A 13728-nucleotide genomic window follows, 5' to 3' on the forward strand; every position below is an offset into this window, starting at 1 on the left:
GATATTCTCCACTTGCCTCCAGCGGTGGGAGTGGTGGCACTATGAGGCGCCGTCTGTGTGTCACAAGGATTGTTGGTCAGCCTTCCTCCTGTTCCTCTTGCCCTGACTGGTCTGCAGTGTGGGATGCATCCTCCCCTACTGCAATTGTTTCAGGTGGTGCTGTGAATGTAAAGGCACACATTAATTTGGTGTCCTGCTTCGCATTGGTTATGCAATACAGTTTTCACATTTTGAGTTGCATGGGTACTTCCTGTCTGTTTTTTGCCTTTCCTGAGTTATTCATCCTAATTTTACCTTGCTGTATCTCACTGCTCCACTGTTTGGTGCATGTGACTACATCTTCCATAATGCATTGCTGGGTGTGCTTTTAACATGTACTGGAGTTGCATTCATGTTTAGTGCCTGGGTCTTTCCTGAGTGTCTGAGTGATGTGGTGATGTACCAGGAGAGTAACAGCATGCTTCTTACCTTGTGTGGTGTTTGGGAGTTCGGAGCTGTCCAGGTCAGCCATAAAACTGACAGAAGGGTGACTTCCACCAACTCCTCAAGAGGCATAGAATCAGTTGCAGTGGATGTTCCCCCACCAGTCTTCTTTGCCTCTGCCAAACTTGTTTCCACCTTTTCCTTTGATCTTTGGTGATTGTCATAACACCTTTTGTGGAGGTCCTCCATGGTGCGGTGGGTCATGCAGATGGCATTCACCTTCTCCTGTATTTCACTCCAGATTTATCTTTTGCGTGCCTCTGGCACATGTAGGGATTACTTCCCAAACAGGAGCTCATGGCTGACTGCCATTTCCTATATGAGCACCTCCAGCTCCCTATCATTGAACCTTTGCTCCCTTTTTCTGACATTCTCCTCCTGCTGCTTCTCTTTCTACTGTGTATCCATTTCCTCTTCCCTCAGTTGCAGTGCACAAGTCTCTCACTCTCCTCCCAGACTCTCACTCAGCTTCTGGGAATCAGGTGCAGCGTGGGCAGTCACACTTCCTGGTTGTGATGTCATCAAGCTGCACCTGAATTGCCGATTCTCAGATTTGCGATTCCTTATTTGCGATTTTGCAAATAAGGAATCGCAAAATAGGTATTCGCATTAATATTCTGCAAATTTTAGGAAACGCTAATATTTTGCGATCTTTTATTTACATAGGGTTTTGCAATTCTCAAAATGTGATTTTTTAAAATTTGCATTTTGAGGATCGCAAAATCCTATTTTGATACATATGGCTCAAAGTTTGCATGAGCATTTTTCTGTAATGGTAGACCAGAAGTGACAATCTGTGCCAGTTGCATTATAAATATTGAAAATGAAGATTGGCTTTGTTAATGAATAGTCTAGTGTATACCAACCATCCTTCATTATCAGTCTCTTATGACATCAATTGAACACTAACAGATTTGTGACATAGGGGCTGATTAGGATGGCGGACAGACTGCTGTCCGTCCGCCATCGACCTGGGAATGGGGACCGCCTGCCTATAAGGCGGCTGTCCCACAGATGGCATTACATGTTTTCCATTGCGGCGGGTGCTGCAGGCTGCAGCACCCGCCCAAATAGAAAAAAATAAAGTTTTGCATTTCCCTGCACTACAAGGCAGGCACCACGCAGTACCTGCCACATGTTGCAGGGAAATTTAGGGGGACACCATAGGTGCCTCCCAACCCCCAAAAGAAAAGGCCCTGGATGAAGGGGGGCCAGCTACGGGCCCCGAATGTCCCTCCCTGCCAGGCTTTCCATGGTGGGTGAATCGCCATGGAAAGGCTGGCAGGGATAGACCTTCGTAATCCCATAGGCGGTGCCTGGTAGGCACCGCCTAAGCCCCTAAGCCCCTATTGCCACAGTAACGCCACATTTTTTGACGTTCCTGTGGCAATAGGGGCTTTGCTACATTTACATGGCTTAATGCAGCTTTGTAAATAAGGCACCCTATCATACTATACTTGGCGTGTAAGGGGTGGGAAATGGGTGTTGTGGTGGCCGTTCTGCCTCAACACCAATTGATTATGACACTGCCCCATATTTACAAGGGCAACAAGTACAATTGATTAACAGAATGCAGAACAATGTCATACATTCACCCCAGTACAGAGATCTGGGCCTAAATCAATCAGGATAGCTTGACTCCAGTGGCATGGAGAGCATGGGACCCACGTCTGGGCATACCCATCCCACTCGGGGTGACAAATGCAAAAAGAACAATTGATGGACAGAATACAGAACAATGTCATACATTCACCACAGTACAGAGATCTTGTCCATAATCCATCATTTTTTTGCTCACCATGACATTCCAGTTTGGACCCAGCCATATGCAAATCAGTCTTGACCCTGCACCCAATGGGAACAGTCCAGCCCAAACTGCCAAGCCATGTCTTACCTGGACCGGAATCAAGCATCCTAGGACCGGTTTCTGGCTATCAGCCGTCTTCAGCCAGGATAGCTTGACTCCAGTGGCTTAGAGAGCACTGGACCCACGTCTGGCCATACCCTTCTCACATATGGTGAACAGTAAAACACAGCAAGAAACCGGTCCTGGGAAGCTTGCTTCCGGTCCAGGGAAGGCATGGCTTGGCAGTTCGGGCTGGACTGTTCCAATGAGGCACATGGTCAAACTGATTTGCATGTGGCCATGTCTGAACTGGGGTGGCAGAGTGGGCTAAAGAATGGGGATGGATTAAACCCAGATCTGTTGACTGGGTGTGAGTGTTTGATTGGTTCAGATGCTCCGTCAATCACCACCCCCTTTTGTACCGCTTTGTTCGCCATAAGTTGGCAGGGTATGCTCAGACATGAGTCCCTAGTTCAAGTTCAAGTTCAAGTTTGGCATTTATTTAGCGCACTACACACCCATAGCGTCTCAAGGCGCTTGAGGGAGGTGGGGAGTGACTTATCAAATAGCCAGGTTTTGAGTTGTTTTCTGAAGGAGAGGTGGTTTTGAGTAAGTTGGAGGTGGGTGGGGAGGGAGTTCCAGGTTTTGGCAGCAAGATAGGAGAAGGATCTTCCCCCCATGGAGGATGCGGCGAGGGCTTGGTTGGACGAACGGAGATTGCGGGTGGGGGTGTAGAAGGAGAGGCGTGTGTTGAGGCATTCGGGTCCTAGATCGTATAGTGCTTTGTGTGCGTGGGTGAGGAGACGGAACGTTATTCTTTCGCTGACGTGGAGCCAGTGGAGGTCTTTTAGATGATTGGAGATGTGAGCTCTGCGGGGGACGTCTAGAATGAGTCTGGCTGAGGCATTTTGGATACGTTGGAGCTTTTTCTGTAGCTTGGTGGTGGTTCCGGCATAAGGGGTGTTTCCGTAATCTAGTCTGCTAGTGACCAGTGCATGAGTGACTGTTTTTCTTGTTTCGGTAGGGATCCATCGGAAGATCTTTCTGAGCATACGTAGGATGTTGAAGCATGAGGAGGAGACTGCGTTGACTTGTCTGGTCATCGATAGGGAGGAGTCTAGGATGAAACCTAGATTACGTGCGTGGTCCGTAGGTTTGGGGGCATTTCCCAGAGCCGGTGGCCACCATGAGTCATCCCAAGTGGAGGGGGATGATCCTAATATTAGGACTTCCGTTTTGTCCGAGTTCAGTTTAAGGCAACTGTTCCTCATCCATTCGGCCACTTCTTTCATTCCTTCTTGTAGATTGGTTTTGGCGGTGTTTGAGTCTTTGGTGAGGGAGAGGATCAGCTGGGTGTCGTCTGCGTAGGAGATGATGTTGAGGTTGTGTTTGCGAACGATGGATGCGAGGGTCTCATGTATACGTTGAAGAGTGTGGGACTGAGTGAAGATCCTTGTGGTATGCCGCAAATGACTTCGGTGGCCTCTGATCTAAAAGGGGGGAGGCGGACTCTCTGGGTTCTTCCGGCGAGGAATGAGATGATCCAGTCCAGTGCTTTTCCTTGAATTCCGATGTTTCTGAGGCGGTGTATGAGGGTGCTATGACAGACTGTGGCGAAAGCTGCGGAGAGGTCAAGTAGGATGAGGGCGACTGTTTCTCCATTGTCTAATAGTTTGCGGATGTCGTCTGTTGCTGCGATGACAGCGGTCTTGGTGCTGTGTTTGGCACGGAATCCGGATTGTGATATGTCGAGGGATTTGTTGGATTCGAGGAAGGCGGCGCGTTGACTGTTGACAGCTTTCTCGATGACTTTGGCAGGGAATGGGAGGAGCGAGATAGGTCTGTAGTTTTTAAGTTCAGTGGGGTCTGCTGTGGGTTTCTTCAAGAGGGCGCTGAGTTCGGCGTGTTCCCAGCTTTCCGGGAAGGTAGCGGAGTTGAAGGAACTATTGATGATGTCGCGAAGGTGGGGAGCGATGATGGAGTCTGCTTTGTTGAAGATGTGGTGGGGACATGGGTCGGTTGGCGATCCTGAGTGGATGGAGTTCATTAGGCGGATGGTGTCTTCAGTGGTGACTGGTTTCCAGGTACAAAGGTTGTTAGGATGGGGATTAGGTTCAGAGGTGGGTGGGGTGGACTTGTCACTCGGCTGTATTGTGAAGCTGTTGTGTATGTCGGCGATTTTCTTGTGGAAGAATGAAGCTAGGGAGTCGCAGAGGTACTGGGAGGGAGTGATGTCATTGGTGCCGGCTGAAGGGTTGGTGAATTCTTTTACTATGTTGAACAGTTCCTTACTGTTGTGGGCGTTTTTGTCGAATCGATCTTTGAATGCTGTTTTCTTAGTGGAGCGTATTAGTTGATGGTGTTTACGGGTGGCGTTTTTGAAAGTGGCTAGGTTTTCGGTCCCTTGCTCACTTTGCCACTGGATTCAAGCAAGCCTGGCTGAAGATGGCTGTAATGCCAGAAACCGGTCCTAGGAAGCTTGTTTCCGGTCCAGGGAAGGCATGGCTTGGCAGTTGGGGCTGGGCTGTTCCCGTGAGGCACAGGGTCAGACTGATTTGCATATGGCCATGTCTGAACTGGGGTGGCATAGTGGGCTAAAGAACGGTGATGGATTAAACCCAGATCTGTTAACTGGCTGTGAGTGTTTGATTGGTTCAGATGCTTCGTCCATCACCACCCCCTTTTGTACTGCTTTGTTCACCATAAGTTGGCAGGGTATGCTCAGACGTGAGTCCCTTGCTCACTTTGCCACTGGATTCAAGCAGCCTGGCTGAAGACGGCTGTAATGCCATAAACCGGTCCTAGGAAGCTTGTTTCCGGTCCAGGGAAGTCATGGCTTGGCAGTTCGGGCTAGACTGTTCCCATGAGGCAAAGGGTCAGTCTGATTTGCATATGGCCATGTCTGAACTGGGGTAGCAGAGTGGGCTGAAGAACGGTGAGGGATTAAACCCAAATCTGTTGACTGGGTGTGAGTGTTTGATTGGTTGAGTTGCTCCGTCCATCACCACCCCCTTTTGTATCGTTTAATTCTTTGGTACATTGATTAATCTTCCTGGGGAATTATGATCCACTTGATAAAGACATCATATATGGTTACCTAGGAATCATGGATTAGGAAAAATTGTTTATTGCATTTCATGTGTTTGTGTTGTTTGCGATGGTTCATATTTTATTGGGAAGTGTGTTCCACGGTTTGTGCCCAGGGGGGTTTTCCACCTATGCTGGTTTTTCTGTAAGGAGGGGTGGTTAGTAGAGGTGCTAGTCTTATGGAAATGTTCCTTCTTTGGATGTAAAGTCTGAATTTGAATGATAGAAAAACTGACCTAGTGTTATGAATGGCCTGATGGGCAATGCAAAGAACTTTGAAGGATAGTTTTTGTTAGGTCCCGTGAATTGTGAAGGTTCGGCTGGGCTTGGGTCTTTCTTTTCTACTTTTTCCTTAACTTTTTTGTGTGCTGAGATTTCATTATTGTATGCGTCTGTGGGGATCTCTGTGTGAAGGCAGCGGGTATATAAATGCCGTTCGCTTTCACTTCCTCGCTTGGTTTTACCTCTGGTGCAGGGCATTGGAAGGACTTTGTCTGTAGCGTCTATGGGTTTCACGCTGCTTCCTTTTTGCCTTGTTCCGCATTTGGGGCCAGATGTAGGTAGCTAAATACTGGTCGGTAATACAGAAAATCAGTAGATTTCAGAATTACCGACTTATATTTAGCACTCCTCAATGTAGGAAAGGAATTGGTAATAAGAAATCGTTATTTACTGATTCCTTATTACCGATTCCTAATTTACAAATTCTGAGTTACCAAACCCCCAAATACCTAATCGGTAAATAAGAAACGGTAAAAACGAGAAAAGAGATGTAGAAAAATTTGGTAATACAGAATTTCCACAAATTCGGTATTTAAGAGTCGCTAATTACCACTGACTCAAAGCAGGTGGTAATCAGGTGCACTGTATTTAATCAGCCCCAAAATGCAACAGTGTGATCACTATGGCGGCCCTCTATGTTATTGCAAGGAGGCTACGGCTACAGGCAGCAAGAGCGAGGATCTGGAGACGGGAGGAGCGCGTTTACAGACAGCACATCACACTCTTCCAATTGACTGAGGCAGAGATCCATGAAAGGTACAGACTACACCCCCAAACCATCCTGGACCTGATAAGGAATCTGCACCCACTCCTGAAGCATCCAACACAAAGGGCGCACGCTATACCACCACATGTGCAGGTGCTCTGTAGCCTACACCTACTTGCATCTGGCAGTTACCAGGGGGTGATAGCTGCGGTAGGTGGTGTGTCACAGAGTTGCCTGTTTCTTTAACAAGTTCCTGAATGCCATGATGCAGAGAATGCATCACTACATAAGCTTCCCAACCACACAGGCGGAACTACAGAAAACCAAGACAGACTTTTACCAAAAGGCACAGTTCCCGCGTGTTATAGGGTGCATTGATGGGACACACATTCCAATCTGCCAACCTGCAGCCACTGAGTACATCTACTGAAACAGAAAATCCACCCACTCCATTAATGTGCAGGTAATCTGAGATGCAGCCAACTTAATCACCGACATCGTGGCCAAATTTCCAGGGAGCACCCACGACTCATACATTTTCCAGAACAGTGGGATCTACACACGCCTGACTGCGGGAGAATTTGGAGACGGTTACCTGCTAGGTAAATCACTGTGGCACACCCTGATGTATACTGCAGATGAATGTGTTGGTGACTGTTACTAATGGCACTGTTTTCCCCACCTAGATGATAGCACATATGCTGTGCGGTCATTCATCCTCACTCCTTACCTAAACCCATCAACCCCAAGTGAGAGACGATCCAATGTGGCGCACAAATCAACACACAACGTTGTGGAGCGCAGGTTTGCACTATTGAAAAGCGCAGGTTCCGCTGCCTCCACAATAGCAGAGGCGCACGTCAGTACCAACCTATTATCTGCTGCAAGATCATCGCAACTTGTGCTATGCTGCACAACCTTGCCACTAAGAAAGGTACTGCAGTTGAGTTAACTGGCTCTGAGGACGATGATGATGAATTTGCACAGCCAGAGCCCAATGCAGTAGGAGTGGTGCTAGCACCAGATGGTAGACAAAGACGGTCTGAGATCACACGCAACTATTTTTTAGTAAGTAAGCAGCCAGTTGTTGTATTTGAATGACGTAGTTTAATATTTTGGCACCATGCCACTACATGAAGGGCTCAACATGGCACTCCTATTTCTAAACACCCTCCAAAGATGTCATGGGTTAAGTCACCCAGTTAGCTAGACTAAGTGTGGCTTGCATTACCTCCTGCGGCCATGCACAACACTGCTGCATTCCCTTTGATGACTGTCGTCACTGGCAATCAATCCAGTGCCAGCACCTTGACGTCTGCTGCTCCTCCTGAACGCAGTTGCAGGGAGCGTTACACTGCTGCCACTTGTTGTCTGCTCACTGTCCCCCACATCACCTGCACCAGTATTGGCAACCTGATTATTTAGGAGCACTTCAAGTGCAGTGGTCACTGTCACAAGCCCCCTTGACACATCACAGCTGCAGTGTGCCATCCCTTCCTGCATGGCCACAGAGCACCTGCAGAGCAGAGAAGTGGCAGTGTTGAGGAAGTTCACCGCCTTGGTATACTTCTCCATTTTCTGCCTCTGCCTGCGCCGTGCCATCCATTCCTCATCAAGCTTGTTGCACAGCAGCCTCACTGATTGGGACATGTCCCTCATGCCGTCAGCCATGTCCCCCATGCCATCAGCCAGTGTTGTGTTCATAGAGCAGATGCCATTCTCTATATTCTGCATGTTTGCTGTCGCATGTCTCATCTGCCACTGAACTTTTTGTATTGCTTTCCCTTGCAGGTGCTGGACCTTTAACATGTTCACCTCCAGACCTGCAAACACATCATGCTCCTCACCCTGCAAAGGTGGACTGGGTTCCCTAGCCCGGCGGCGTCTGGCACCTGTGTGTGATCGCTCTGTGGGGAACTGTGATTCTGCATTATTGCCATCCACGGGCACCGTTGACTGTTCTCCACCCCTTCAGTCTTCCATGGACAACTACATCTCTTGGAGTCTGGCAACTGCATGCCTCCTGGGTTTCGGTAATGCCGGTGGTGACGCTGCTGGTGATACAGGTGGTGGTGTTGTTGTTACAGGTGGTGGTGTTGATGCCGGTGGTGGTGTTGATGCCGGTGGTGGTGGTGTGGTGTGACCTGCAGTTGAAATGGCCTCCTCCGTTCTCTCCCTCCGGGGTGCCTTTCCTGCCTTGACATGTGCAGACCTGCGCATTGTCTCGCCTGTGGAGACAAATTGTACATTAGCTCATTTCAAATAGAATACATTTTCATGTCTGCCAATCTATCTGACTGTCCTCTGCTTGCTTATCACTGATGTGTGGCACATGCCTTTGTGTTCAGTGGGATGACTGTTATGAAAGGTGTTACACTTACTACATCTCCCATAATGCATTACTGGAGTTTACTAAAACATGTACTGGAGTGGGATTTACACTGCCTCATTGGGGAATGGTGCCAGGGAGTGGGGAGCGCAGCTTGGTGTGCATGCATCTTACCTTGTTTGCTGCCAGCTCTGGCTGAGCTGTCTGCATCCCCGATCCCGCTGACACTTTCAGGCTCAATGTTGGACTCCACCAGCAGTTCCAAAGCAGTCAGTGCAGGTGCTCTATTTCTTCCTCCACCTGTCAGGCTGGCTTGTTTTTTCCTTTCAGCCATCTTCTTCTTTGCCAGGCTCCTGACGTCATACCACTTCTTCATGAGTACGTCTATTTCACGGTGGGTCACTCCAATGGCATTTACATTGTCCTGTATTTCAAGCCATATTTTTTTCTTATGGGAATCTGGCACTTGCAGTGACTTTTTCCCAAACAGCTTTGTGTGTTCTCTTGCCACCTCCTCAATCAGGACCTCCAGATCCCTTTCACTAAATTTGATTTTTCTTTTCATTTCTGCGCCTTCATTTTCACTCTCCTTATTGGCCATTCTGCAGTTTGTATCAGTAAAAGTTCTTTCAGTTGCTCCTGTGTTCTCCTCTGCACTCCCTGCCTCTCCAGCAGATTCTGATTCAGTGCAGCTGCTTGGTTGTGGCCTTTTCCTGGTTGGGAGGTGAAGTGGATGCCCAGGATTGGCTGAATCTTCAATTGCTGTTTTTTTTAATTACCGATTCGTAATTTCCCAAATCAGTATTTAGGAAAAGGTAATACCAATCGGTATTAAGGAATCAGTCAATGTAACCGATTATTACCCATTCAGTATTTTTTATGATTTTTTATCTACATCGGAAATACCGATTTCTTAATACCGATTCGGTAAAATTCGGTATTAAGAATTCGGTATTTCTATTTTACCTACATCAGGCCCTTGATTTCCATTCTAACATGACGCTGGTTACCTGCAACGCTGGGTTCTATTTTTGGGAGATTCACCGTAAGCATTCTGCCCATTGCTGGATTTATCATTCGGGACATTCCTCAGTGAGTTACAGGATGTCAGTTTGTTTTCCCCGTGTCAACTTATTTTCAGTTAACCCCAAATTTGCTACATATCATTTTCTATGTGAGTTTCTTGGGCGCTTCTACGAAGCGTAGAGAAGCTGTGAAGTATAAAAGGTATCCCTTATATTTTTACTATAGAAACTGTCTTTATGCCTTGTCAGGTATTTTCTCGTGTATCGAAAAGGTGGCACTCTACATTAGTTGAACTGGACAGCCTGTTTTTGTGTTCCTTGTGACTGCATCGGATAGGTTCCATTATAAGAGGATGGAGTGGTAGCGGAACAGTTTTCTTGTGACTGGCAACCAGTGCAGGGCTTTGAGGACAAGTGTGATTATGTTCCATCAGAAAACAATGCCCAAATGTAAATAGCTCAGTAATAAGTGTGGACACCACAAAACAGCAAGATGGATTCTGATTTATATGTAAAAGCTGCTTTCCTGGAATGACATTCTTCTCTTATAAAGCAGACGTGCTAGGAATAGCTACATCTGCCCACTTGATCACAGTCAAGTTCTTTCTCAAAGTATGTTTTGTGGTTTCTGAACTGTTAAAACTGACTTATTAAACTACCAAATATGAATCAATAGCAGTGATGAAATGTATCTCATTTCGTTCAGTTGTACGTTTATCATCTGTTTCTTTCAGAAAGAATTGTGTTCCTTCCCCATTCTCCAGACAGAAGAAGGGTAACTGCTAGGCCGCATTGCTCACTTTTTAGGGTAACTCAGACTGATTAGGTGAAAAATGAAGCCTACATTTTTTCTGAGTAAGGACTAACCATCTAACTCAATAACGACTAACCTAGAACCTCGCATTCTTGTTCCTTTCCTTATTATGTGTAGCAGCAGTGCTACTTACCAATGATTCAATGGGACACAATATCAAGGGCAACATATCCAAATAAATATCGAAAGTTAGGTATGCCTAGATTTTCTATACCCAGCTCCACATGTATGTACCTACGCTGAACATATATCTGAAAGGTACGCCGATGTGGAATTAGGTATAGTAAATCACTATTTGCTCTTACATTTCGAAATTGGTCCCTCAATATTCTGTCCTCAATATTATTGTACCTCAATACTAGTCGTCGATATTCAGTAGTACAATCCTTCCTTCCGACATGTCAGAATAATGAATTTCTACTTAACTTTATGTCAATTTTATGTTCTACCATCTGTTGATGACATGTCCCACCCATCAAAATACTCTCCGGCTTTGACTTCTGCCTTCCAGCTTTCGGCATACTACAGTTTAAAGCAGGATTGAAATTAGAGGGCGAAAAGAGAAGTGAAATATTGCATCTGCTCTCTAAGCTGCAAAAGTCTGAATATCCTGGTGGTTGGGTGTTGGCAGTATGGGGATCCAGTCTCTCCTTTAGCAGATAAATGGAAGATGTCAAAGGAAACTGTCTTATGTTTAGATAGGGTCTGACAAATATTTATTTAAAAAATGTAACAGTATGAGTTACAGAGTGAACAAACAAAGGGATCCACCTACAGCTGTAATGTACGCAAGCTCCCTGACAGCAGCCAAGCTTTCAGTACAGCCCTGTCAAGTACCACACATTAGTGGTTAGACCAACGCATTTTAGTGCTGGTGTCCGCGTCATGCGCCCTGATTAGGGCCGAGACCTCAAAAAGGAAAAATATTGGAGGGTTATTGCATCTGCTGTAGGACTATTTATAGGCAATTACGCTACAGAATATGGGGATTTCTCATATTGCTTGTCTGTTGAACCCGGTCTCACATTGCTTGTCTGTTGAACCCGCAATAAAGTGTCACTCAAAGTGTCACTCAATGCATAGAAGTGTAACACATAGGCACAGTAAATGTCACTCATAAGCAAACTGAAGACCTGGTACAGCTATGCAGCTAAATACCCTATGACAAACTGTTTCTAGTATTCATTGCAAGACTCACTGTTCAGCAAGAATACAAGTGGGTACATAAATGAGTTCTTGATAGAGCTTGTAGAGAGTCTTCCTATGTAACAATAATGTATAGTGGTTCAGGTAAGCAAGCTAGTTTTGCCAAATTTACACCTTAGGTGCCCAGGCACATTTTCTCTCACCTCAAAAATGGGCATATCTCGTGGGAAGAGTTAGAATAAGCAGAAAACATGTGAGTTACAAGTTATAATAGTCAAGAATTAGCATTTTAGTTACACAAAGCTGAAATTCTATATTTTGGAGCAAGAATTACTTCCACATTTCTTGACATCCAATTCTCTCTTGGTCCCAGATGGACAAGGGCAATTTGGGCAATCTCAATGGCTGGTCAACAACAAGTTCCACTGTCAGCAACGTACTGCACATTCTTGCCCTTATGTTTGGCCCAAGGTCCTCCAGCCCATATTATCATGTCACCCAAAATACTTTGAATGCTTCTGATACATGAAACTGATGGGATATCTGTAATGGAGGCTACTGTAGAGCAGTACAATAAAAAGATTGCAGGCGTTAATACACTTTCTCCAGTTTCTGTTGAAACAGTCATCCCACCTGACTCCTTAAAGCTCTTTGTTCGTTCAGAAACAATAGCTGATGTGTGTCATAAGAACACCAACCCTGCCAGAAAAGCGATAGTTTCCTTACTGGTAGTTTCAGAATGGGGCGCAAAATAAATATACTTTTGTATAATGTGCTTCTGTTGGGTTCAGGGTTCCCAAGGACTAGGCAAAACATGGGATTGCCTCAGAGGTTAGTCCTTCTTGGTGTGATGCAGTGGTGTTCAATCCAGAAACCAGTATCTATATCATTGAAAAGGTGCTCTATAATGGTGTGAAGATGTCTAGGTTCCTTTCAGGGACTCATTCACGTAGGGGTGCTTTAGTGGCAGGAAGTGCTCATTTATTGAGCTAAGGTTATGGTTGGTCCAGGTGTAGCATCTGAGAGGGGCACTTTGGACGGTGTAGAGAGAATTACTTCTAAACATTAGGAAGTGCCTCAAAATGTTATTGTTTTAAAGACCATCGCTTGTCCGATAGAAACTCCAGTTTTCTTGCCAAAACTTTGATACTGCTTGTTTTCATTGTGCCTTCTGAAACACACCGCCCTGAGGCATGGAGCATGTAATAAGTACATTTCTTACAGCTGTTAAAAAGCAGGTTTTGGGTGCTGGACTGCCAATTAACTGTTTTATTTTCTTTTTCACTCAAGCCCTCAAACAACACTTGAGTTCGATGGTGGGAGCTCAGGCCTACTGAAGTGTGGTAAAGGGACGACCTATGAGGGTGGAATGAGAGAGCCCGCCATTGCCTACTGGCCAGGACACATAGCTCCAGGTACAGCATCATATCATGCCATATATAGTATTCTGTACAGATGGGAAGTAATGATCTGGATAATAAGAAGCCTGCTATTGGCCAGGACAGATACCAGCATGTACACTAAAGTGTAATGCTTTAAACAGAGTCTTCTGTGAGGCAAGTGCTGCCTTCTCAGAGGTGAGCTGAATAGGCTCAACATTCCCTGTTAGTCAGTTACAGTACTGTGCAACTCTATATATTACTGTTTTAGGAGAGCCAATAATCTTTGGCTGGGAATGCCATGTCCAGGTGCAATACAGACTAAGGGCCTAATTTTGAGTTTGGCAGTCTGATGGACCGCCAAAGCCGCTGTGGCAGTGCGGCTACTGCTGCACCAGCGGGCTGACCACCGTATTACGACTTTGATCGTCAGACCTCCATGAGAGCGCTGCTACCATCGGGGATTCCTGATTCCTCAGCAGTTTTGCAACAGTATGAGGCTCTAATATGTTGGCAGTGCCGATGCGGCACCAACAACCATATTATGAGTTTCCTCACGGCCACAGTTTTCATGGTGGTGAGCCTGCCATGGAAAGTGTGGCAGTGAGGAAAATAAGGGGGCGCTACAGGG

General features: G+C 46.2%; 1 protein-coding gene across 1 annotated transcript in view; it reads left to right on the plus strand.

Annotated features, from left to right (window-relative positions):
• The window catches only part of LOC147750914 (arylsulfatase A-like), a 272329-nt gene that overhangs the window by 183687 nt on the left and 74914 nt on the right, over positions 1-13728 (plus strand). The window contains exon 5 of the mRNA XM_086937303.1: positions 13009-13133. Coding sequence (XP_086793429.1) covers positions 13009-13133 — 125 coding nt within the window. The remainder of the gene's footprint in view (positions 1-13008; positions 13134-13728) is intronic.

Source organism: Lissotriton vulgaris, chromosome 1_1, assembly GCF_964263255.1.
Source record: "Lissotriton vulgaris chromosome 1_1, aLisVul1.2, whole genome shotgun sequence".
NCBI classification, from domain to species: Eukaryota; Metazoa; Chordata; class Amphibia; order Caudata; family Salamandridae; genus Lissotriton; species Lissotriton vulgaris.